Raw genomic sequence first — 26,267 nt, forward strand, 5'->3', positions numbered from 1 at the left:
TCACTGTGCTACCATGCCGCCCTGGTCCAAAAGTTTAAATTCTAAATTGGGGTACGGCCAATTTTGATGGTATTAGGCAGGAACTTTCAAAAGTTGATTGGGGCAGCCTGTTTACAGGCAAGGGGACAGCTCATAAGTCAGAGTCTTTCAAAGGGGTGTTAACTAGGGTTCAGGGTGAGTATATTCCTCTTAGAGTAAAGGGGAAGGTTGGTAGAAGTATTGAACCCTGGATGACTCGGAATACTAAGGCCATGGTCAAAAGGAAGAAGGAGGCACATGCACAGGCAGCTGGGATCAAGTAGATCCCTTGAAGAGTAGTGAGATTGTCGGAATAGTTAAGAGAGAAATCAGAAGGACAGAAAGGGGACATGAGATCATCTTGGCAGATAAAGACAAAGGAAAATCGAATGAGCTTTTACAGATACACAAGGGCAAAAGAGTGACTAGGGAGTGGGTAGGGCTTCTTAAGGATAAACAGGGTCATATACGTGCGGACCACAAGGATTTGTGAGGTCCTAAATGAATATTTGTCGTCGTTATTTACTGTTGAGAAAGGGAAAGTGAGGAATAAAAAGTGATGTCTTGATGGGTGTACATATTACAGCAGAGATGGTGCTGGAGGTATTAAAGCGCATTAAGATAGGTAAATCCCCAGGACTTGAAGAAGTGTGTCCCCTGGTGGGAGGCTAGGGAGGAAACTGCCGGCCCCTAGCTGAGATATTTGAATCATCGACAGCCACAGGAGAGGTGCCTGAAGATTGGAGGGTAGCAAATGCATGCCCTTGTTTAAGAAGGGCTGTTGGGATAAACCTAGGAACTACAGACCGGTGAGCCTTACTTCTGTAGTGGGTAGGTTGTTAGAAGGTATTCTGAGGGATAGGATCTGCAGGCATTCAGACAGCACGGACAGGCACGTGCTAATTAGGGAAAGTCAGCATGGCTTTGTAAGGGGAAAGTCACATCTCACGAATTTGATTGAGCTTTTTGAAGGGGTAACCAAGAAGGTAGATGAGGTCAGTGCGGTCGACTTGTCTACATGGACTTTAGCAAGGTCTTTGACAAGGTACCGCATGGTAGGTTGTTGCAAAAGGTTAAATCTCATGGAATCCAGGGTGAGGTAGCCAAATGTGAGGTGATGCATTTTGGTAGATCAAATCGGGGCAGGACCTACTCAGTTAATGGTAGGAAGCTGAGGAGAGTTACAGAACAAAGAGATCTAGGAGTACAGGCTCCTTGAAAGTGGGAGTCACAGGTGGACAGGGTGGTGAAGAAGGCGTTCAACATACTAGGTTTTATTGGTCAGAATATTGAATACAGGCGTTAGGACGTCTTGTTGAAGTTGTACAAGACATTGGTAAGGCCACACATGGAATACGGTGTTCAGTTCTGGTCTCCCTATCATAGGAGGGATATTGTCACACTAGATAAGAGTACAGAAGAGATTCACGAAGATGCTACCAGGGCTTGATGGTCTCAGTTATAAAGAGAGGCTGGAACTTTTTTCCCTGGAGCATAGGAGGCTTAGGGGTGATCTTATAGAGGTCTATAAAATAATGAGTATAGACAAGATAGATAGCCAACATCGTTTCCCAAAGGTAGAGGAGTCTAGAACTAGAGGGCATATATTTAAGGAGAGAGGGGAGAGATACAAAAGAGACCAAAGAGGAAATTTCTTCACACAAGAGGGTGGTGAGCACCTGGAACAGGCTGCCAGAAGCAGTGGTAGAGGCGGGTACAATTTTGCCTTTTAAAAAGCAGTTAGGCAGTTTCATGGGCAGGGTGGGTATAGAGGGATATGGGCCAAATGCGGGCAAGTGGGACTAGCTTTGTGATAGAAATTGGGCGGCATGGACAAGCTGAGCATAAGGGCCTGTTTCTATACTGTAAACATCTTTGACTCTACACACAAAACTATATTTTCACTTTATAAATGGTAGAATACATAGTACGGTCATAATTGGTTTTATTTCAAAGGTAAATTGGAACTGTGAAAACAGGTGTGGCACCGTCTTTCTCCAGGCCTGCCTCCAACCGACACCAGGCTGAAACAGCTGGAGAAAGTCACTAAGAATTCTATCCGCCACTGCTGTAACCCAATATGCAATAAAAACTCCTCTTCACACCCTCTCCAAACAAACTACCACCCAGACTGCTACCACATCTTCTGATTGTGTAGCTATGATCCTGACTGGACCTGTAAAGCAACATGTCATCTGTAAAATCACATGTACTCTCTCAAAACATAACAGAGTATGCACAAGTCCCTTTGCATGAAACAAGAAATGTTGGCGAACTTACCCAGCTGGAAAACCTCAGAAGGAAATTTTTAAACATAACTTGTAGAAAGCTAGCTTTGGAGAACATAAAATACCAATTCAACAATCCCATCTTTTGAGACAGCCATGGGAAAAAGTCATCTGGCAACAGCTATATCACTGCAAATAGACTATCAAGAGACTTACCATTTTATAAATAACACTTTGTTAAACTCATTTCAATAAAAAGGAAGGCACATAATGTAATGGCAATCAGAATTCTAGTACACGTAGCTCTTTCAGCAATAATGTAGCAATTAAAGGTCAATAGAGTAATGACTTCACTGTGCATTAGTGATTGTGTTTAAACACAGTATACAGTACATATTTCAAGATAAACCCTGCAGATTAGCTTCCAGTAAACAGTGATGATTATGCCTCAATTTTTATTCAATAAGTTTAAGCTATGTACAACATTCATACGGACAATAGCCATGAAAGCTTGCGAGGAAAAAGTGAAAACAAAACAGAATCGCCACATTCCGGCGCCTGTCCGGGGAGGCTGGTACGGGAATTGAACCGTGCTGCTGGCCTGCTTAGTCTGCTTTAAAAGCCAGCGATTTAGCCGAGCAATTATCAACCTTTATCTTATGATTTAAGACTAGTTGAATTTTTACTCTTTATTGATGGCATTAAAAAGCATGGCAATTGATGTCAAAATAATGGCAGGCTAATTGCACTCATTATTTATGTGTAAATGCCACACCATTATCAGGTAAAGGGCAGATACATGGAAAACAAATCGAGAAGCTGTTTTGCAGAACGGGGGTCTTGCTTACTGGCTCCCTATTCAGATGTATTGAACTGCATAACATTTCTGCAATTGCATAATGGATACAAAGTAAATTTGCCACAGAAAATTAAGACAAGACATCTCAAGTACAAGTACCCTCTTAGCAACTGGATAAGTGTTAGCCTCTGCCAATTGACCTCCCTGGGCTGAAAATTAACTGTGACAAGAATGGAGTTGAATTTGGTTTATCTCAGCTGCATTTTAGACGATGCTCCACAACTTGCAGCATTATAACGTACAGAGATTAAAAGGTAACGGGCAAATCTAATGAATAGCAAGTAACACTTAAAGACCAGTTACAGCTATTTTCGGGCCATAAATGTTTGAAAATAACTATGATTCGCTCAATTTATTACCTTACGGCTAGCCTCTGGCAAAACAAAGTTAAAAGGCAGGGTGTGTAGTTTTGAAAACATAGTAGTGTAGTTTTCACTTAAAATATCACAATTAAAGTATCAACTAAAACTATAACCGCAAGGTTTAAAACAGTTATTTAAAGCCTGCTTCTTTAGTAATGCTAAAGAGGTTGCATTAGCAAATTCACAAGGGTGCAACTAAGCTAAAATACTGCAAAACTGCCTTTAAAAAAAACTGGATTGTAATTTCCAGGTCAAATCTGAATGATCACAAATTCTCACAGGCACTTGCAGATAAACATTCAAGAACTTCCAGACCCATAATAGCAGGGAAGAGGAGAGAGAAAAAAGCAGGAATAAATACATCGGTTCCATGTCCTCAGCGTGGCCACTATCACTGGGCTTTTCAGCATTTGGCTGGGGGGGGGGGGATGATGGGAGTGAAGCCGTGGCCAGCGCTCTGAGCGACGCCCCAGTACAGGAACTTTCCTCCATCTCAATCCATTCGGCCTCTAAATCCTTGACCCACCCCGGCCCCTTTCTGCGGTGGCTGCCCAGTGGTAGAATTGGAGGTTTGGGAGGGCAAGCGTCCCATGTTTCTCCTTCTTCGTAGGACCTTTCCCTTCCATGATTAATTTATTGATTTTGGTGAAGGCGGCCTTGGGATAAAGATCGAGAGGGATCTGAACAGGGAACCTGGGCAGCATGCTCATCTTCATCATCTCCCCACCAGGGAGCGAGTCCCATCTCTGTAGATCCATTTTTACCTCCTCCACCAGACTCTTTAGGTTCCGTTTATGGATCCATGTCCAGTCGTGGACTATTTGGAACACCAGGTATCGGAATTTGGTTTGGGCTAGTTTGAACAGCAATTTCTGCAGCTCGGATTTCTCCCCACGTGGGTTCACAGAGAAGGTTTCGCTCTTGCTCAGATTAAGTTTGTAACCGGAGAAGGATCCGAACTCCCTGCATAGTTCCATTATTTGTCCCATACTGGCTAGGGAAAGTTTGAGATGGAGAGGAGATCATCCGCATAGAGAGAGAGAGAGAGACTTTATGATTTGTCTCTCCTATGAATGCCTCTCCAACTCTCTGCTGATGTAAGAGCCGTAATTACATAGTTATTAGAGTGCCAGTGGCTCGATTGCCAGGGCAAATAGTAGCAGGAATAGCGGGCATCCGTTGTGCCTTTGTGCAGCCAGAATCATCCAGAGCTCGACTTTGTCCGTACACTCGCCATGGGAGGGCTGTACAGTGGTTTGACCCACGAGGTGACCCCGAGCCCAAACCGTTCTAGTTTCTTTGCGAGGTACCTCCATTTGACCCTGTTGAAAGTGTTCTCTGCGCCGAGTGAGATAATCACTTCTGGTATCTCCTCCCTGATCACATTCAGCAGATGCCTGATATTCGCTGTTAGTTGTCTGCCCTTGACAAAGTTGGTCTGGTCACCTGCGGCAACCTCTGGCACGCAACTCTCCAGTCGTCTTGCCAGGGCCTTCGCCAGTATTTTGGCATTAGTGTTTAAGAGTGACGGGTCTCTATGACCTGCACTCCATCAGATCTTTGTCCTTGGGGGGGGGGGGGGGGGGGGGGATCAGCAATATCGAGGCCTCTATTAGCGTTGGTGGCAGGGCCCTCTCTGTGGGGACTAATTGAACATCTCCTGCAGGTGAGGGGTCAGTGCTGACGCAAATTCTTTTATAGCTGGTAATCTGTCTGGATCCGGCGTATTCCGCACCTGCATGGAGTGGATACTTTTTGTGACTTTCCCCAGTTCGAGAGGTGCTTTCAGTCCCTGCCTCTTTTCCTCCCCCATGACTGGTATGTCCAGCCCGTCGATGAACTGCTTCCTCTTCCAATCCCCTCTGGGGACTCGGAGGTGTACAGCTCTGCGTAGAAAGTCACAAAGGCCTCAATGATCTCGTCTGGTGCTGTGATTAGCTTCCCATCTTTCACCTGTGCTATTTCCCTCATGGCTGTCTGCTTTCTCATCTGGGGACGGTGAAAAAGGTTCCAGTGTCGGGAAAGAGGAAGAATTTTGAGCCCAGCCCGTCTCCAACCTCACATTTTAGCAGAGATGACTATTGTGGAGCATTCCGTCTCTACCACATCTGGAAGCATCGATTTCCCCATTACAAAGAAGTCAATTTTGCTGTAGACTGTGGACCTGGGAGGAGAACTCCTTCTCCCTCAGCTGTGTGAACCTTCATGGGTCCACCGCCATCATTTGCTCCATAAAGGCATTCAGTTCTCTTGCCATGGTCGATTGTTTCCCAGAGTTAGGGCTGGATCTATCCGTCCGTGGGTCCTGCAGACAGTTGAAGTTCCCCTCTACCCCCCCCCCATGATGAGAGTCGATGTCGGGGATTTCTACTATGGTCTTTATCAAGGCTGCATCCCAGTTGGAGGCGTTTCATTCACAAGCACCACTGGGTCCCTTCCAGGTTACGGCTGCCCATGGCATACCATCCTGCGGATTCGTCACCATCTTCATCATGTGAATGTCGTCCCCTTTTTGAACAGGGTGGCCACCTCCCGAGCCCTTATCCCACTTTGGCCCAAGTAACACACTTTGTATGTCAGTCGTATCCAACTCTTTCTTACCCTCAGTTAGTCCTTCTCCCTCAGGTGCGTCTGTTGGAGGAAGACTACTTCAACCCTCAGGCTTTTCAGATGGGCGAAGACTCTGGATCTTCCACTGGGCCGTTAAGTCCCCTGACATGCCAGGTGACTATTCTAATGGGGGGGGGGGGGGGGGTTCCCCGCCCCGCCTCCCTATCGGAGATTCACCACGACCACCCTTTCCACTTACTTCCCTGTGCTAGCATGTTCGCCAGCATAGAGGTTTCCCACCCAGGAGCAACTCCTCCATTCCCCACTTTTGTTTATCCACCCTCCCTTCCTGGTTTGATCCCCTTCTGCCCCCTCCCCTCTTGGGCATTCATTCATGCCAAAGCAAAGTAAATTTCACATTGATACTGATCCATTTCTGCCTTCACTTTTGTGGCTTTCCCAATCCGTTCTTGCAGGCAATTGCCTCCGTTTCTCCTGGTGTGGTGAAATAGCGTTCCTTGTTTTAGGAGGTCACCCACAGTTTAGCCCGGTATCCAATCCATACCTTGCTCTTCACTAGTTGTTTTGGTCCTGTTAAATTTGATCTGATGCTTAGCCAGGTGGACACAATGTCTTGGTACACGCGGATCATGTGCCCATATCACATGCAGGACCGTGTGTTTTGTGCACAGCTCAGGTTCTGCTCCTCATTTTGCAATCGGTGGAGCTTGGCGATAATGGCCCGCGGTGGTCCTCTTGCCGTTGGCCTCTCCTGGAGTGACCTGTGGGCCCTATCTACATCTGGGAGCTTGGGGAAACTTCGTCCTCAACCAGCTTATCCAGAATCTGGGCCACATAGGGTTCCTGCCCTCTGTGCACTCCAGTAGTCCCACAATCCTAGCGTACAGGCGTTTCTCTTGGTCCTCCATCTTTCCATTGCGCACTCCCTGGATCGCCACCAGCCTTGCCATGTCTGCTCCTTGCGCCGTTGCTTCCTGCGTCTCCAGCCAGCGCACTGTCCAGTCCAATGCCTCTTTGAAGGGGGCCCAACGCTCCTGTGACCACCGACTTTACTGTTGCAATAATTTCTTTCTTTTTGCGCAATGTTTAGCACTGCTGCATCAGGCACTAAGGCCCCAGGTTTGACCCCAGCCTTGGGTCACTGTCCGTATGGAGTTTGCACATTCTCCCAGTGTCTGCATGGATCTCACCCCCACACCCCAAAAGATGTGCAGAGATGGTGGATTGGCTGTGTTAAATTGCCCCTTAATTGGAAAAAAAAATTGGATACTCTAAATTTATAGAGAGAAAAATAATTTATTTCTTTAAGGCACCTCTAGGAACTCCATCCGTTGTCCTATTGGTAGGTAAGCTGGCTTTTGTATGGGCGGCTCCGTTCCCTCCGTCATATCTTGCTCTGCTTCACTCCTCTTGTCCGCGACTTGGTCCTTCCTTTCCTGGCTGTTGCTGCCCTTTTTCTTTTGAACCCTTTTGTTGGTTTGAGGGCATATCTTCAGGTACGTGATGGTTTTCAAGGGATGGTGGGAGGTGACTTTGTCGACTTAGCGGCCATTTCTATGTTGAAACTACTTATTTTGGAAGAGAGTCGCCTTTCCTGCAACTGCTCAGCACAGCTCGTGGTCCCAGAAGTCCTGGTGTTGACATTTGATTTATTACTTGTTGCACAAGCCAGAGGCCCATGTCACATGACTCCCACCTCTTCACCTTCTTTTGCAAAGAATGTGCATCCATCATCTGAATCCCAATAACTGTTAAATATCTCAACCATTAGGAATTGAAAGAAAGACTGAGGGGTATTTGTCAGATGATCCATCTCTTTCTGGTCAGGCTCGGTTATTAAATACAGATTGCCTTTGTAAAACTGTCTTTGAAGTTGGGCTGTACAGTCTACAGGGGGTCGGTAGTGGCTCCTTAGAGATAGTGATGTGTGAGTTTTTCTTCAGTTCAGGGGTCACAGACAGACATTTTAAAGATCTTGGCTCAGTTTTTTAAATTTTAGAAATATCGATGATATATATATGAAAATACCGAGGCTTTAGTCCCTCACTATTTAAAAGCTCCAAATATGGATAAATTATTATTATAAAACAAATTACTGTATTTCCTGGTGTAGAAGTCAATGTGGAGTATAAGTCGAATTGATTGGATTTCCGATTATTCCAAACTCAACTCAGATACAAGTCGAAGTGGTGTAGGAGATGAGACCAGGCACAACCAGAAAAACAGATTCAATCCAAACCACATTTATTAATGAAAAGAAAAATCATACAACACTAACACCAAATCGTGAAACAGATGTGTAAATCCATATATTAGCAGTAATCCGTATAAAAATGAATCATTGACTACAAACACTTTCAACACAGTTTACTCTTTGAATTCTTCATCACTGTGTCCAAGTGGTAATTCGCTGCTAGCTCAGAGTTGAGGGCAAAAGTGATGTTATTCTCCGTGTCATAGTCTTCCTCTGGTTGAGTCTTGGGTTTTTCTAGTCTGCTGGTAATCTCAGATTGGATTAAACTGTTCATAATCACCTCTTCAGGTACACTGCCCCATGTATCCTTAATCCACCAGGTCATATCACACACGTCCTGTGGTCATGAACCTATTCTCCTGTAGACATCCAGAATTCCCAAATCATCCTGGCGTTCAGCCATGAAGCAGCAGTTCACAGGTCACTGAAAGGGGCAACACAGGTGGAGAAGGTAGTCAAGAAGGCATACGGCATACTTGCCTTCATTGGCCGGGGCATTGAGTATAAGAATGGGCAAGTCATGTTGCAGCTGTATAGACCCTTAGTACGGCCACACTTGGTGTATAGTGTTCAATTCTGGTCGTCACACTACCAGAAGGATGTGGAGGCTTTAGAGAGGGTGCAGAAGAGATGTTGCCTGGTATGGAGGGCATTCGCTATGAGGAGTGGTTGAATAAACACGGTTTGTTCTCACTGGGACGACGGAGGTTGAGGGGCGACCTGATAGAGGTCTACAAAATTACGAGGGGCATAGACAGAGTGGATAGCCAGCGGCTTTTCCCCAGGGTAGAGCGGTCAATTACTAGGGGGCATAGGTTTAAGGTGCGAGGGGCAAGGTTTAGAGTAGATGTACGAGGCAAGTTTTTTTTACACAGAGGGTAGTGGGTGCCTGGAACTCGCTGCCGGAAGAGGTGGCGGAAGCAGGGACGATAGTGACATTTGAAGGGCATCTTGACAAATACATGAATAGGATGGGAAGAGAGGGATACGGACCCAGGAAGTGTAGAAGATTGTAGTTTAGTCGGGCAGCATGGTCAACACGGGCTTGGAGGACCGAAGGGCCTGTTCCTGTACTTTTCTTTGTAAATATGAACTAGCCATAGTATCTTTGACATACATCCAGGAGTAATGCTTAACACAGCGTAGTTACCGATTTACCTACATGGGCAGCACAGTAGCACAATGGTTAGCACTCTGGCTTCACAGCAGCAGGGTCCCAGCTTCGATTCCCCACTGGGTGCGGAGTCTGGACGTTCTCCCCATGTCTGCGTGGGTTTCCCCCGGGTGCTCCGGTTTCCTCCCACAACCCAAAGACGTGCAGGTTAGGTGGATTGGACATGCTAAATTGCCCTTAATGTCCAAAGAGGTTAGGAGGGGTTATTGGGTTACAGGGATAGGGTAGAAGTGATGTTATTTCCCGTCCACCCCCTTTAACATTGACCAATGCTCCGTATTTACAATGAGCAGCCATGTTTCTGCCATTTTCTTCTGCTGCATGGCTTCCAGTTTAAACGCTGCACTATAGGATTGACGTGACTTGATTGGAGGCATTTTGGCAAGAGGCACGCTTGGATTTATTCATACAGACAAAAGGAGCGGACATCTAAAATTCATATAGATAAAGTCAGGTCTGACTAATCAATGGCTAATTGATAAATAAGTTGAAGCGGAGCACAAGACGAGGCCTAACCATCTGATAAGAAAAGTCTGTCTTACACACCAAAATACACAATAATTTCATCTTTTATTAAATGTACATTTCAATTTCAGTATCAATTTGGAATTTTTAGTAGGAAATTGGTGTAGTTGGAGGGAATAAGTTCCCCACTATCGAGTAACACTCAGTAAAAATAGCTCAAGGCAAAGTTTGGGCAAGGGATTGTTGCCAGACTAAAAGTTTCTCGCGCTTCTGCAGAGGGGTCCATAGCAGCGGTTCCTATGGTCAGTGGCCCCTCAGTGGACGACTGAGAAGTTGGTGAGCTTCTTGACTGGCTAATTTAAGCAGCTGCGGCAGGCGGTAGCTGAGGATCTGGAGAAGGCAATGAAGGGGGCTTTGGCCCCAATTCAGGTGGCCACGGATAAGATGAACTGGCGGATAGAGGTACAAAGGGCAACGATACAGAAGGTGGAGGTGCCCTCTGATCATGGCGAGTGAGTTGTCTCCGTGGAGTCAGAGATGGTATTTCTCGCTGAAGAGCCTAAAGCGCTAAACGCCAAGGTTGACGAACTGGAAACCTGCTCCAGATGGCAAAAAGGATCGTTGGGCTGCCGGAGGGCCTGGAGGGCTCCAACTCCATGTACTCTATGTCTAAGATGTTTGGAATGATGGTGGGGTAGGAGGTCTTTTCGACTCCTCCCGAGTTGTCCAGGGCCCATACATCACAGAGGCAGAAGCCTAGATCAGGTGTACCATATAAGGGATCATAGTCAGATTTAATCGATACCTGGATAAGGAGCAGGTTCTGAGGTGGGCGAAGGGAGGGCCATGCCAACAGAATATAACAAGATATTGGGGCAGAGCTGGCGAGAAGGCGTGCAGTGTTTAACAAGGCCAAAGCCATGCTGTACAAGAGCAACGTGACGTTTGGAGTGGTGTACTGAGCTTGTCTTCAGGTGACTTTCAAGGACAGAACTATTACTTTGATGCAGAGGATGCAAATGAGTTTGTTAAGTAGCACAGACTGGGGTGAACTGAAATGCTGAAAGATAATGAAGTTTATTGTTTGTTCTTTAAGTTCATCTATATTTGTTCTTTTTGTAGGATTTTTGTACGGTGGGGGGGGGGGGGCGTGGGGTTGTCTCTGGACTAGTTGAGGAATGTTTTTTTTGGGGGGGGTTGGGGGTTTTGTCTGTGATGGAGGGCAGCTGTGTGTTGATCTTCCTCGATGATTTTGTATTAAAGTTTGGTTTGGGAAGAGGGGCTGATTATTGATATACTGGTTAGTTGACTTTGATTTTGATTCTGTGCAGGTGTCACCCTGCGAGCAGTATTGCTATTGATGGGAGCAGAGAGGGGAGAAGCCTGCAGCTGGTTACAATGGGGGGGGTGGGTGTTGTATTTTTTTTCAGGTAACAAGCTTAGGCTTTGCTTCTGGTTGATTTGAGGATAGGGAGGTTGTTGCTCTGTTATTGTTTGTTTGGTTTGCTGGATGGGGTGGATTGCTGATGGTGATGGCTCCTATGTTTTTGAGCTGGTTTGATGGGGCCCACCTTGGGTGGGCGAGGAGTTGTTGAAGGTTGGGCACTACTGGATTGTCTCAGGGTGGATATGGCTAATAGTGGGTCGAAATAGGGGAGGGGGAGGGGGGGGGGGGGGGGGGGGGGGGGGTCAGAGTCGATAACATGGAATGTGAGGGGGTGGAATGATCCCAGGTGTTTCTGCACCGGAGGAGTTTGAAAGCGGCTGTAGTTTTCCCAATAGGAGGACCACCTGAAAATCAAATATCAAACAAAGTTGCGAAAAGATTGGGTAGGGCACTCCGATTTTGATTGTACGGTGTGGGATGCTGCTGTGTCAGGTCCCCCTGCCACGCCAGGGTGGAGAGGTTGCTCTCCATCCCAACAGGATCTGCCTTCGGGTGATCAATGAGGCAAAGGCTACAGCATCTGCCCCCGCACCCGTTTCCAACCCCAGCTGGCCCGACACCCCGAATATGGCCTCCCAAAACCCCCTTCCAGTAATCCTCCAGCTTTGGACAGGACCAAAACATATGAACGTGATTTGCCCTTGCCCCCCTCCCCCCAACCCACGTAATGTTCACAGATTTTCTACCCCCCAAAAGAGCCAGCTCATCCTCGCCCTCGTGAGGTGTGCTCTATATACCACCTTCAGCTGCATCAGCCCCAACCTCACGCACGAGGTGGAGGCGTTCACCCTCCGGAGCATTCCTCTTACCTCGTTCTCTCGTCCCGTTGTCAGCACCTCCTCCAGAATGTGGAGGCTGGCTCCAACGGGAAGCTCCGTATCTCCTTCCTGGCAAAATCTCAACCCTGCATGTATCTAAACATTTCCCCCTGCTCCAGCCCATACTTCACTTCCAGCTCTTTCAATCTTGCAAACCAACCCCCAAGAAACAAATCTTTTAGTGTTAATCCCCTTCTCGTCCCATTTCCGATGGAGTGCTGGAGGAGATTATGAGCTGTATTTGGTCAATACAAACTGGTAACGCTCTGGGTCCGGACGGGTTTCCATTGAGCAAGTAATTAAGGGTAATAGAATTCAATCCTTTATTGACAGAGAAATTGAAGACATAAGTACCGTATATACTCGCGTATCATGCGACTTTTGAAGACCTAAATTGTAACCTAAATTTGGGGGGGGGTCGCATGATACGCGAGATACAAAATTTGCGCGTGTTTTACTTGCTGTTTTTTCTGATGGGAAGATGTTCAGCCACTTGACGTTTCCATTCATAAAAACATGAATGGAAACGTCAAGTGGCTGAACATCTTCCCATCAGAATGCTGTGGTCAAAATCTGAAGAGTAGTATTCCTGATCATATGGGTAGTTTATTCAATACATGGCCGTCTTTTTCCGATACAGAATTCGCGGGTGTTTTACTTGCCGTTTTTATGAATGGAAACGTCAAGTGGCAGAACGACGCTAGTAAAGCCAGCTGGAAAGCTGTTCGATTCGCGAACAGCTTTCACAACAGAAACCACAGACAATGATACCATTTGGAAGTTTTAGTTTGGGCATTAATTTCCAAAAAAGTGACTCGCATGATACATGAGATATAGCATAAAATCATGTTTTGGGGACGAAAATTTAGGGGTCGCATGATACGCGAGATCGCATGATACGCGAGTATATATGGTGATTAAGTTCCACATAATTCCGAATCACCACTCTCGCCTTCTCGCAAAACGCCTTGTCGGCCAGAAGTCCCAAAACCAACCTCCACCCCAGCCTCTGCACCCGTCACATCCGACATCACAATTCCCGCGTATTCCGACCCAAACATCCCCATCAGCACCGCCCGATTTACCTCGAAGAAACATTAGGTACCATTTAATTACTGTAAGTATTATATGCTTCAGTTAAAAAGGGCATTGGTGAGGCCACAGCTCAAGTACTGTGTGTAGTTTTAGTTACCTTATTTAAGAAAGGATGTAAATTCGTTGGAGGTCGATCTAAGGAGGTTTACTAGATTGATAACTGGAACAAGTGGGTTGTCTTATGGGGATAGAATGGACAGACTGGGCGTGTTTCCACTAGAGGTCAGAAGAGTGAGGGGTGACTTGATCCTGAAAGGTCTCAACAAGCTGGATGTGGAAAGGATGTTTTTATCTTGCAAATGAGTCCAGAACTAGGGGCAGGGTATTAAAATTAGGGGCTGCCCTTTCAGACAGATATAAAGACTTTTTTCTCAGTGTTGTGCAACTTTGGAGCTCTCTGCCTCAGAAGGCAGTGTAGGTTAGATCACTGAATATTTTTAAGGTAGAGGCAGATATATTCTGGTTAGGTAAGGAAATCCAAAGGTTATCAGGGTGGTGGGGTGGGATGCTATTATGGAACTCAAAACACAAATTGATCAGCCATGATCTTATTGAATGGCCTCCTTCTGTTTCTATTTCGTCCATACAGTATTGCATACTATGGCTTCTTTCCCCAAAAATAAATTTTCAACAACTGGGTGAAGAAATGTTACATATTACAACAATGTAGAAAACACTTGATATAAATATTTTGTAAGTTGCAATGTAAAACTGGTTCAAAGAACAGGTAATAATCCAAAAGTATAACCATATCAAAATGGCTAGAATGCTACTCAAACCTACGACAGATAATTGAGCAGTATTTACAAATGCAGAAAAACAAAATTCAACTTTAAGCAACACTCATCTATCATTGCCATCAAAACACAAATAGCACTGAAGTACTTACTGGGGTTCCCACTTTTATTTGTTGTCGAAGTTTATTAGCCATTGCTTTTTCATTGAAATTGGCACTTCGCTTGACATATATTCCTCCATGCTAAAATATAAATGACATTCACGGTGAGTGACATCTTATTGCAAAGTTCACTGAGTTCCATAATAGAATTTTTAAAAGTACAAACTTAAACTACACAATTGATTGATAACTGACATTAATGGTATAACGTGGTAATTGTCCATGAATAAGCTTTACAGGCACTATTCATGTCAGTAATGGACAATCTCATTTTTCTAATTAATAGTACTCCACGCAATCGCACAACATATGGTGTGCAGGCCTCCAGTTCAACTGTAAAATAAGTTTTTCTTAGAACCTACAAGATATTTTAAGAACCTGCAGGATATTTTACATCTGCAAAGTAGGAATAAAAACTTATAAATAGCAACTTGGTTATTATTCTAGATTGCAAACTTTAAATACTTTCCACAAGATAATTGTTCATTTTTCTTAGATCCCAATTCATACATCTGAATACAAATAGGGGAAATTTACATTTCCAGAGTTTTACACAAACTACAACAACAGCTGCCCGTCTCACTTTGTTCACACTTTAATTTTACTTTGTATAAATGAGGGTTCTGGATGCATTCCCGTATTGTGCAGAATGTAACTAAAAATCAGTACCATTCTCCTCATATAAAAGCAGTGGTGTCATGTATAGCATGCTACTTGTGTTTTTTGGTTTGGCTTTTTCTAAAAAATTTTATACAAGAGATAATAACTGAAATCATCTATCAAATACTCAAATTAAATTTGGCACAAATGTTTCAGCCTCAAGACCCGACAAAACACTGACCTATAGAGTTGCACGATGGCCTCCATCATGAGGATTTCTTATTTGTCAAATGGCTACATGAGTTTATGGAGAAAGAGCAGTAACTTGCAGGAATCTAGATGTTTCTTTGGAAAATAATTCTACATATGGGAATAAAGCAGGGTAGCGGCACTGGATGAATTGCTCTTTCAGATGGCCAAATGGCCTCCTGCTGTGCTGTAACCATTCTATGACATTAGAGTTAAAAAAACCTTTCATAAATCCCTTACAAAAGGTCCCTTCCCCTGGAATGTTAACTCGGTTTCGTCCCATAGATACTGCCAGACCTTAGTTTTTCCTGCACATTTTGTCACTAAAATAAATGTTGAGTATTTACAAGTCAATATTTTGGACCTGTACAATTTTTATGAAAGGACTGATTTTTAAAAAAAAATAATTCTTAGAATACCAAGGCCAGCTACTCAAGACTCAGGAAAATAATGCAGAAAATGTTTGTGCACTCACACAGAAGATTTTTAAAAATGTATAAAGTGCACTGTATTCAATTATGGCTACTTCTACTCAGGAAGCATTTGCCAACCTTAGAAGGGGAACATCACAAATTCATCAGAATGATAGCTGGGCTAAAATGTTTAAATTAGGAGGACAGATTTCATTTACTATGCTTGCATTCCCTTAAGTGTAGAAGATTAAAGGGGTGATTTAATTTAAATATCCAAGAGGATTAAATAATTTGATAGAACTGGGAGAGATCTCAGTAAACAAGTCTGAATGCAGAAGGAGAGGGGGAGCCCAGAACAAGCAGGTCGGTATAGCTTTAAAATAAGGCAAGCTGTTCAGGGCTTAAGTCAAGAACATCTTCTCACAAAGGGGGGTGGAAATTTGGAAAAATTCACCCAGAAAAAGGCTGGGGTACTCAAAATTTTCAAAATTGAGTAAGATTCTGACAGGCAGTTTATGCCATTTGCTCGAAGAAATACTGGAGGTATACAGATATTTTATAGATTTTTCTTTTGTAACTTTGTTTACGTTATTTGTGTCCACATTGGGATGAGTCTTGCCTGGTATGGTGTTGCACTGCTACCGGGGTAACGGAAAGGTAACATTTTGTGTGGAGAAGGGAACAGCCAGAAGTTTGGAACCAGTGACATAGATAGAAAAAATGTTACGAGTTCTACAGTCAGTTTCAGGCTTTAGAGGGAAAGTTAAAGAGCAGGACCTTAAATCGTAATCATTACACCTAATGCCACATGGTACTGAGTATAGGAACAGTAGCACGAGGGAGGTTAACATGTGGCTGAGGACATGGTGCAGGAGGAAAGGCTTCAGGATTTTTGAGGTACTGTGTTCAGTTCTGGGTAGGACAGCCCTGTACATAAATGGATAGCCTACTGTCCTTGCAGTGAGGTTAATGAGTGCTATCGGGGGATGGATTAATGTGGCAAAGGACCTGGATAAGGCCGTAGCGAAAGGGTACCAGGAGCAATAGGCAGCAGTAGAATAAAGAGTTCACAAATAGATGGAATCTGACTAGTCAAAATGCAAGGCAGACTAAGAAAGGTTTAAAGTGCACGCACTCAAATGTCCAGAGCATGGTAAATAAGGTTTGTGAGCTGCAGGCACATCTTGAGGATTAGTAACATAGTTGCTACATTTCTGTACTAGTAATCTAGAGGGAATTTAATGATATAAATCCGAAATGTTACCGTCAGTAAGTGACCATGAAATGAACAGATTATCATGAAAATTCATGTTTCACTAATGCCCTTTAAGGAAACCAAATCGGTCATCCTTACCAATTCTCAGCAATGTCATCAACTCTTAACTGCACTCAATAGCTCAAAAAGTCACCCATTTGTACCAAAGTATTACTAAGAATAAATGCAGACAGACCACCCAGCATCAATCTATGCATCAAACCATGACAAAGGCACACCGAGCACAGTTGACCTTCCTCCCAAACATCGGAGGATTTATGGCATAATTATCGTACAGCCAAATCAAGCAAGTCTAACCTAGCCATGTTGTTAGAATCATACCTTTCAGCAAAAAGCCCGGACTTCTCCATCATCCCTGGGTACGTACTGTCCCAATGCAAGGACAGATCAACCACGAGATGTAAAGTAGTCTATAAATCCAGAGGTGGTGGGGGAGGGGGAAAGAAAAGAGAGTGGACATGGGAGTCTTCAACATTGATTGTGGACCCCATGAAGTCTTATGTGTAGCCACCTGGCTTGGCCACTTCCTCACACAAAATGGAAGAACGCAAAGGTTACAGGGAAAAATGGACAGTTGCAAAGAGACAAGCAGTTTGCAGAATCCCCTGTGTATTCTAGCTGCTAAAGAAACCAGACAGCATTGTAACTAATGAGCTGCGCATATTAAGTGAACGATTCCCAGTGATTCCCAGGCACAATGGACACAACAATTAGAAGAGATTGAAACATTCTATAGAAGGTCAGACTTCTCGGCGCCAAAGGGAGTCTGAAACAATAAGCCCCAAGGACCGCCCAGTGATCAAGGAACAACCCCGTTATTGGGGAAATTCAAATCAATCGATTGGGAAGAGAGCCAATCGATTGCAAGTTTATGGAGGGTCCGCCCAGAAGGGCGCGAAGCCCCTGGGACCTATAAAAGTCAGGTCCCAGGACTGATTCTTTCTTCGTGACCAGCCGGCCCTCCCAGCAGAACACCTTGAGAAGGAGAGGCCTGGTCAGCAGCCGCCATCAAGTAAGTGTCATACAACACACGCTACGGGAGTAGACACTCCTGACCCCTTTAGTCCACACCAACTGGAAGCCTGCAGATCCAGGACAAAGCAAGAGGCCATTGTTCCCTGATCCAGCAGTTCCCTTATTCCAGATAAGTATTGGCCTGTTAGTGGTAGGAATAGCCTAGTCTTTTAGTGTTATAGTAAATAACTGTGTAATAATAAATGTGTTTTGTTTTGAACTTACTAACTGGTGTATTGAGTCATTGGTCTGAACTTGAACTTGAATCTTGTGGCGGTATCATAAGGATACCTGGCGACTCTAGAGCTAAGGAATAAAACAGAGCCAATTGAGTGTAAAGCACACTCACCCAGAACGAGCAACACATGGTATCAGCACCAAAATGGGAAAGCAAGCAGCTTACTAATTACTATTGATCACCCTCCCTCAGATGATGAATCAGTGTTCCTCCAAGTTGAACGGCACTGTGAAGAAACACAGAATTCCCTGGATGTGAAACTTCAATGTATATCTAAGCAGCACTTTGGCTGACTGAGCTCACATCTCAGCCAGACTGGGCATGTGGTAGATGGTGAAAGAACCAACACAAAAGTTAAGTCAACTTGACCCCATCCTCCCAAATCTATCAGTATTGGTAGAAGTGGACTACCACACTGAAGGACAAACCGAGTAGTTACAGGCCAATCAGCCTATTGTCAGCTGTGGAGAAATTGAGCAATAATCCAAGACAATTAATTGCCGCTTGGAAAAACATAACTCAATAAATGAAAACCAGCACGGATTTGAGAGAGATCATGTTTCACTAACTGAGAATTTGATGAAGGAATGGAGAAGGTTGTTGAAAGCATTTTACTTGTTTATGCATATGGACTTTCAAAAGGCATTTGATAAAATAACACATAATATACTTGTTAGCAAAATTGAGCCATGCAATTAATGAGAATTGATCATGCAAATACAAAATTAGTTAAGGGACAGAAGCAGGGCAGCAGTGAGTGAAAATTTGCTTTTCAAACTGGGGAAAAGTATGTAGTAGCGTTCCCCAGGACTCGGGTGCTGCAACCACTGCTCTTTTTGATATAAATTAATGCCTGGAAACATTGTACAGGGCAGAATTTCAAAGTTTGCTTCTGATAACTTGTTATGCAGCGAGAAGCATAATAGCAGACTTCAAGGGGACATAGATTGATGAAAGCCCTACAGATAGGTTAAATTTGATGTAGCGAAGTGCAAAGGGATTTATTTTGGCAGGAAGAAAGAAAAGCATTATAAACTAACAATTTTAAAGGTGTTCGGGAACAGAGAGAGAATTACAATCTTTGATAGTGACAGAATAAGTTCAGATGGTTGTTAAAACTGCATGTGGGATTGTCAGGAAAACAAAAGTAGTTTTAAGGGATTTATAGCTGTATTGGTAAACATTAGAAATAAGGTATAGTTTTAAGTGGGTTTAATTTAATGTTTCTGTGCTTGGAAGGGTAAACCCTGTAGTTAAATTCACGCTGTACAAAGGTATTTATATGTTTGAGGGTCGGTTAAGTTCCAGCTGTGTTTCTATTGTGCTTAGATGGGCTATGGTCTGAGAATAAATAAAAGGCATAAGCATGGTGGTGTTGCTTAGCACCTGAGGCCTAGGAAGACAGAGACGATGTAAGTTTTAGCCGAATTTGAAGACACGGCATTGGGGAAGTAAACAGTTCTCAACTCTGCCAGGATAAGCGTGACAGAACAAGGGAGGTGCAAAGATGCAAGCTTCCTAAGGAATGAGGTACAATTCAGATAACCTGAGAATTGGGACAGAAGGGACAGAAAGAATGTGTAAGGTATCTGACGTTAAGAGAACAGAGACCAAGGTATTGTTTAGAAGAATTAAAAGAGTAAACAAAGTGTTCTGAGTTAAAACAATTGCAGTAACTAGATTTAAAGTGGGATAGCAGTCTTCAGAGGTAGATGAAACATTTGATGCCATTTTCATACAGTCTGGGAACAGACAGTTAAATCAATTGTGAGCAGTTTTCACAGCATTCAAGACAAATAAATCCTAAAGGGGTTGGTGAAAAATCCTGGATTGGATTTGCTGCTGAAAGAAGAGTGGAAGTTTTGTTTAAAAGTAACGTTTGAAAAATCAGGACTGAACTTTGAAATGTAAACCGCCGCGGGAAGGTATTATTACAAGAAAAAGATTTTAAAGCGTGTTTTTGGGAGTGGAGTTTAGAAAGTCTCATCTGGGGGATTCGGAGGGGAAATGAACAGACACTAACGTGGGTTCAGAACAGATTGTGTGTTTGACCACAAATATCTTGTGTGCTTACAAGGGGCTTTTTGTGTTAATGATGTGCTTATGTAGTACTTTGTAATCCACGCTAAATTTTAAATCCTATGTATTTGTTAAGCAAAGGGAGGAGTAAATGAGCCTTGTACAATAATCCAACTTTTCAAGTTTAATTTTTTTTAAATTCGTGTTGTTTAAACTAAGTGGCAGTCCTGTGACTCTGTTCCTCCAAGTTTTAATTTAAAAAGTTAGTCTTTTGTGCCAGGGCTCCATTTCGGGATCTTCACATCCAGTTGGGATCGCAACAGGAATTCTTGACTTAGAAATTTATTTTTTTAAATGATGAGAGTGGGAAATGTTATTATTCTGAGGGACCTGAGGTGCAATTGTACACAATTTACAAATGTAAACATGCAGCCACAGGAGGTTATTAGGAAAGAAAATGGTATGTTTGCCTTTGTTATTAAGGTATTGGAGTATTAGAATAAAGAGGTTATATTACAATTTGTACAGAGCCTTGGTGAAAGTACTCTGTCCCTTTAATGAAGGATGGATATACTTGCTAAGGAGGGAACACAACCAACGTTAACCAAGGCTATCCCTAGAATTAATCATTTGCCCATAGAGCAGAGGTTGAAAATGTTCGGCCTCTTCATCCCTCAAACTGGATGAGGGGTGATCTCATAGAAAATTCTAAAGTGGCTCAACAGGATGAATACTGGGAGGATGTTGTCTAGAATTATACATCAAGGGGTCAGCAATTCAAAGCTTAAAGGAGGAGGCATTTCTCTACTCAAAGGGTTGTGAATCATTGGAATTCTCTATCCCAGAGAGATAGGCAGATTGTTGGATACAACAGGGAATTAAGGGATATGAAGATTGCACAGGAAGGTGGAACTGAAGTACAGGATTAGGCATGATCATATCAGATGGCTGAGCGGGCTAGAACAGTTGACTCCTACTCTATTTTTACACTCTTACGAACAGAGGAAGAGAGTAGAAACAAAAAATGTGTTAGTTTAAATCCTAGGTTAGGCTCCAGCTGGAATTTGCTCCCAGTTCTGGACACCCCACTTCAGTAAAAATGCCCAGGTCTTCCAGAGGTTGCAGAGAAGATTTATTAAAACCATACAAGGGATCAGAAATGTCCAAAATCATGAACAATTTTCACACAGCAAATAAGGAGAATAATGTGTCGGTAACCAGAGGGGACAAATAAGTTAATTGGCAAAAGAACCAGGTGACAGAAGGAAAAAGCATGTAGAGAATTATCTGGAATGCGCCACCTGAGTGTGGACGAAGCAGATTTACTATCTTTCAAAAAGGGAAATGATGAAACTTCCGGTTGTGGTGATGCGGAGCTAAGCCGCACGTTCGGTAGCTCCCGCTATTTTCGGTCTTTTGGGCTCTTTTAAGGGCCCGCAGCGGTGTTGGTTGGACTTTTCCCCGTGTGGGAACACTTCCTCTAAGATTCTCCGCCGGTGGATGGCCTGGACCAGGAGTGGAGCAGTCAAAAAAATCGGCTTTAGAGCAGAGAAAGGTGCGAGGCAGGAAAGGCAAGATGGCGGCGGGCGGGGAATCAGCAGCGTGGCAGCAGTGGGCGCAGGAGCAGCAGGAGCTGCTTCAGCGCTCCTTCAGGGAGCTGAAGGCGGAGATCCTGGAACCGCTTAAGGCCTCCCTGGACAAGCTCATGGCGACCCAAACGGCTCAGGGTGCGGAGATCCGAGAGCTTCGGCAAAAGGCCTCGGAGAGTGAGGACGAACTCCTGGGCCTGGCAGTGAAGGTGGAGTCGCATGAGGCGCTCACAAGAAGTGGTCAGCGAGGATGGAGGAGATGGAGAACCGCGCCCGTTGGAAGAACCTGCGGATTCTAGGCCTCCCAGAGGGGCTGGAAGAGTCGGATTTGGGGACCTATGTGACTATGATGCTGAACTCGCTAATGGGCGCGAGGTCGTTCCAGCGACCCTCGGAGCCGGAGGGTGCCCATCGGGTGCTGCTGAGGTAACCCAAGCCAAACAAGCCGTTTTCACCGCTTCGTCGACCGTGAGTGTGTGCTGAGATGGGCGAAGAAGGAGAGGAGTAGTAAGTGGGAGAATGCTGAGGTCAGGATCTACCAGGACTGGAGTGCGGAGGTGGCAAAGAGAAGGGCTGGTTTTAATCGGACGAAGGCAGTGCTCCACAAGAAGGGGGTCAAGTTTGGCCTGTTACAGCCGGCACGCCTCTGGGTCACTTATAAAGACCGCCAGCTCTACTTTGACTCTCCGGAGGAGGCCTGGGCTTTCGTCCAGGCAGAGAAGCTGGACTTGAACTGAGGACTGGGGGCTGGGGAACGGTGTACACAGCCCGGAGGCTTTGTCCTCCTTGGTATCCTTTCGCTTTTATCGGTTCTATTTGATGATGTCTTTTTGCTGTTCTGTTTTTTCGCGACTGTTATCTGTTTACTTGGGCGTTTTGTCACGTCTGGTTTTTTTTTCCACTGGTTGAGAGTTTGGGAGTGATTCGCGGTCCTGTTGGGCCATGTGCCCGTCTTTTCCCGCATGTTGGGTCGGGGGGGGCGAGGCTGAGGATGGAAGCGCGGGCTTCACTCCCGTGCTGGAGGAGCAGTGGGCGGGGCCGGCACGGGGGGGGGAGGGGGGGGGGGTGTTGCACTGGGGAGGGTCATTGGGGTGGCGGGAGCAGCCGGGGTCAGCCGGAGTCGGCTGACTTACGGAAGTACAATGGAAGGGGTTACGCAGCTAGGGGGGGGCCTAGCTTGGGGGGGAGCGGGGAGGGAAATCAGGTTGCTGCTGGAATGGCCGAGAAGGAGCTGGAGCATGTAGAGGGGGTCGGGATGGGGGTCGGTCGCCGTGGGGAACGGGCTCAGCGGGGGGCGCGGGCACGTGGCGGACTGAGGAAGGGTAATGGCTAGTCGACGGGGGAGGGGGACAGGTAGCCCCCTGATCCGCCTGATAACCTGGAATGTGAGGGGACTGAATGGGCCGGTCAAATGGGCCCGCGTATTTGCGTACCTGAAGGGGCTGAAGGCGGATGTGGCCATGCTTCAGGAAACGCACCTGAAGTGGCGAATCAGGTTAGATTGAGGAAGGGATGGGTAGGCAAGTGTTTCATTCGGGACTGGATGTAAAAAAATCGGTGGGTGCCGATCCAGGTGGGGAAGAGGGTGTCGTTTGAGGCGTCAAATGTGGTGGCAGACAGCGGCGGGAGGTATATGATGGTAAGCGGAAAACTGCAGGAGGAGCGAGTGGTGCTGGTCAATGTATACGCCCCAAATTGGGACGATGCGGGTTTCATGCGGCGCATGTTGGGCCGGATTTCAGATTTGGAGGCGGGGGGGCCTGATAATGGGGGGGATTTCAATACGGTGCTGGATCCGCCATTGGATCGATCCAGGTCCAGGACGGGTAGGAGGCCAGCGGCGGCTAAGGTGTTGAGGGGGTTATGGACCAGATGGGAGGGGTGGAATCCTTGGAGGTTTGCGAGGCCGAGGGCCAGGGAATTTTCATACTTCTCCCATGTGCATAAGGCCTATTCCCGGATTGATTTTTTCATTATGAATAGGGCGCTGATTGCGAGGGTGGAGGATGCTGAGTATTCGGCGATAGCCATTTCTGACCACGCCCCGCACTGGTGGACCTCGAGCTGGGTGAGGAGAGGGCCAGCGCCCGCTTTGGCGCTTGGAGGTGGGGCTGCTGGCGGACGAGGAGGTGGCCGGGCGGGTTCGAGGATGTATCGAGAGGTACCTGGAGGCCAACGACAATGGGGAGGTTCGAGTGGGGACGGTCTAGGTGACGGTCTGGGAGGCGCTGAAGGCGGTGGTTACGGGGGAGCTGGTCTCCTTTCAAGCCCACAGGGAGAGGAGAGAGCAGAGAGAGAGGGAGAGACTGATGTGGGAGATGGTGAGGGTGGACAGGAGATATGCGGAGGCTCCGGAGGGGGGATTGCTGAGGGAGCAGCATAGTCTCCAGGCTGAGTTCGACTTGCTAACCACCAGAAAGACGGAAGCTCAGTGGAGGGAGGCACAGGGAGCGGTGTATGAATATGGGGAGAAGGCGAGCAGGATGCTGGCGCACCAGCTCCATAAGCGGGATGCGGCCAGGGAGATTGGCGGAGTTAAGGATAGGGGAGGAAATGTGGTGTGCAGGGGGGTAGACATTAATGGGGTCTTCAGGGACTTTTATGAGGAACTGTATTAGTCCGAACCCCCAGCGGAGGAGGGGGGGATGGGGCGCTTTTTGAACCGGCTGAGATTTCCGAGGGTGGAGCAAAGGGATAGGGAGCATGTAGTCGGGGAAGGCGCCAGGGCCGGATAGGTTCCCGGTCGAATTCTATAAGATGTATGCAGACCTGTTGGGCCCCCTGTTGGTTAGGACCTTCAACGAGGCAAGGGAAGGGGGGGGGCTCTGCCTCCGACGATATCTTGGGCGCTGATTTCCTCGATCCTTAAGCGGGACAAGGATCCCCTGCAGTGTGGGTCATACAGGCCGATCTACAGGCGAAGATTTTAGCCACGAGGATAGAGGACTGTGTGCCGCAGGTTATCAACGAAGATCAAACGGGGTTCGTGAAGGGGAGGCAGCTGAGCACTAACATACGGAGGCTCTTGAATGTTATAATGATGCCGGCGGTAGAAGGAGAGGCGGAGATAGTGGTGGCGTTGGACGCGGAGAAGGCCTTTGATAGGGTTGAGTGGGGGGGGTACTTGTGGGAGGTGCTGGAAAGGTTCGGGTTTGGGGAGGGGTTTGTCAGGTGGGTGAGGCTGTTATATGAGGCCCCGATGGCGAGCGTGGCCACGAAGAGGAGGAGGTCGGAGTATTTTCGGTTATACCGAGGGACGAGGCAGGGGTGTCCTTTGTCCCCCCCCTGCTTTTTGCGCTGGCAATTGAACCCCTGGCCATGGCGCTGAGGGAGTTGAGGAACTGGAGGGGGCTGGTGCGGGGGGTGGGGAGGAGCACGGAGTGTCGCTCTATGCGGATGACCTATTGCTGTATGTGGCGGACCCGGTGGGGGGAATGCCGGAGGTGATGAGGATTCTCCGGGAATTTCTCGGGGTACAAGCTCAACTTGGGGAAGAGCGAGCTGTTCGTTGTACACCCGGGGGACCAGGAGGGGGGGGGGGGGGGGGGGGGATTAGTAGGCTCCCACTAAAAAGGGCGGAGAGGAGCTTCAGGTACTCTGGGGTCCAGGTGGCCAGGAGCTGGGGGGCCTTGCATAAGCTTAACCTCACAAGGCTGGTGGAGCAGATGGAGGAGGAGTTCAAGAGATGGGACATGTTGCTGCTGTGTCTGGCGGGTAGGGTGCAGTCAGTCAAGATGACGGTGCTCCCGAGATTTCTGTTCCTGTTCCAGTGCCTCCCCATCCTTATCCCGAAGGCCTTTTTCAGGCGGGTTAACAGGAGCATTACGGGGTTTGTGTGGGCGCACGGGACCCCGAGGGTGAGAAGGGTGTTCGTGAAGCGGGGCAGGGATAGGGCGGGCTGGCACTGCCCGACCTTTGTGGGTATTATTGGGCTGCCAACGCAGCAATGGTGCGTAAGTGGGTAATGGACGTGGAAGGGGCAGCATGAGAGGATGTAGATGGCGTCCTGTGTGGGCACGAGCCTGGAGGCGCTGGTTATGGCACCGCTGCCGCTCCCTCCAACAAGGTATACCACGAGCCCGGTGGTGGCAGTTATCCTCAAAATTTGGGGGCAATGGAGACGTCACAGGGGGGAGGTGGGGGCCTCAATGCGGTCCCCGATACGGGGGAACCACCGGTTTGTCCCGTGGAGAATTGATGGCGGGTTCCTGAGTTGGCACAGGGCAGGTGTTAGGAGGTTGAGGAACCTGTTTGTAGACGGGAAATTTGCGAGCCTGGGTGAGCTGGAAGGGAAGTTCGGGTTCCCCCCGGGGAACACCTTTAGGTACATGCAGGTAAGTGCGTTTGTCAGGCGGCAGGTGGCGGAGTTCCCTCTGTTGCCGCCGCGTGGGGTCCAGGACAGGGTGCTCTCGGGGGTGTGTGTTGGAGAGGGGAGGATCTCGGCAACGTACCAAGTGATGCAGGAGGTAGACGAGGCCTCGGTGGAGGAGCTGAAGTTTAAATGGGAGGAGGAGCTGGGTGAGGAGATTGAGGGGGGAGGAACGTGGGCGGACACCCTAGGAAGGGTGAACTCCACCTCTTCTTGTGCGAGGCTTAGCCTCATACAGTTTAAGGTGCTGCATAGGGCTCACATGACTGGGACAAGGATGAGCCGATTCTTTGGGAGCGAGGACAGGTGTA

The 26,267-nt window shown here is 46.6% G+C and overlaps 1 protein-coding gene across 1 annotated transcript in view; it reads right to left on the reverse strand.

Moving 5' to 3' along the window:
• The window catches only part of agpat5 (1-acylglycerol-3-phosphate O-acyltransferase 5 (lysophosphatidic acid acyltransferase, epsilon)), a 206,835-nt gene that overhangs the window by 108,710 nt on the left and 71,858 nt on the right, over nt 1–26,267 (reverse strand). Inside the window, exon 4 of the mRNA XM_038800425.1 lies at nt 14,181–14,270. Within this exon, the coding sequence (XP_038656353.1) occupies nt 14,181–14,270 (90 nt within the window). The remainder of the gene's footprint in view (nt 1–14,180; nt 14,271–26,267) is intronic.

The sequence above is a fragment of the Scyliorhinus canicula genome, chromosome 6, assembly GCF_902713615.1.
Source record: "Scyliorhinus canicula chromosome 6, sScyCan1.1, whole genome shotgun sequence".
Taxonomy (NCBI): domain Eukaryota; kingdom Metazoa; phylum Chordata; class Chondrichthyes; order Carcharhiniformes; family Scyliorhinidae; genus Scyliorhinus; species Scyliorhinus canicula.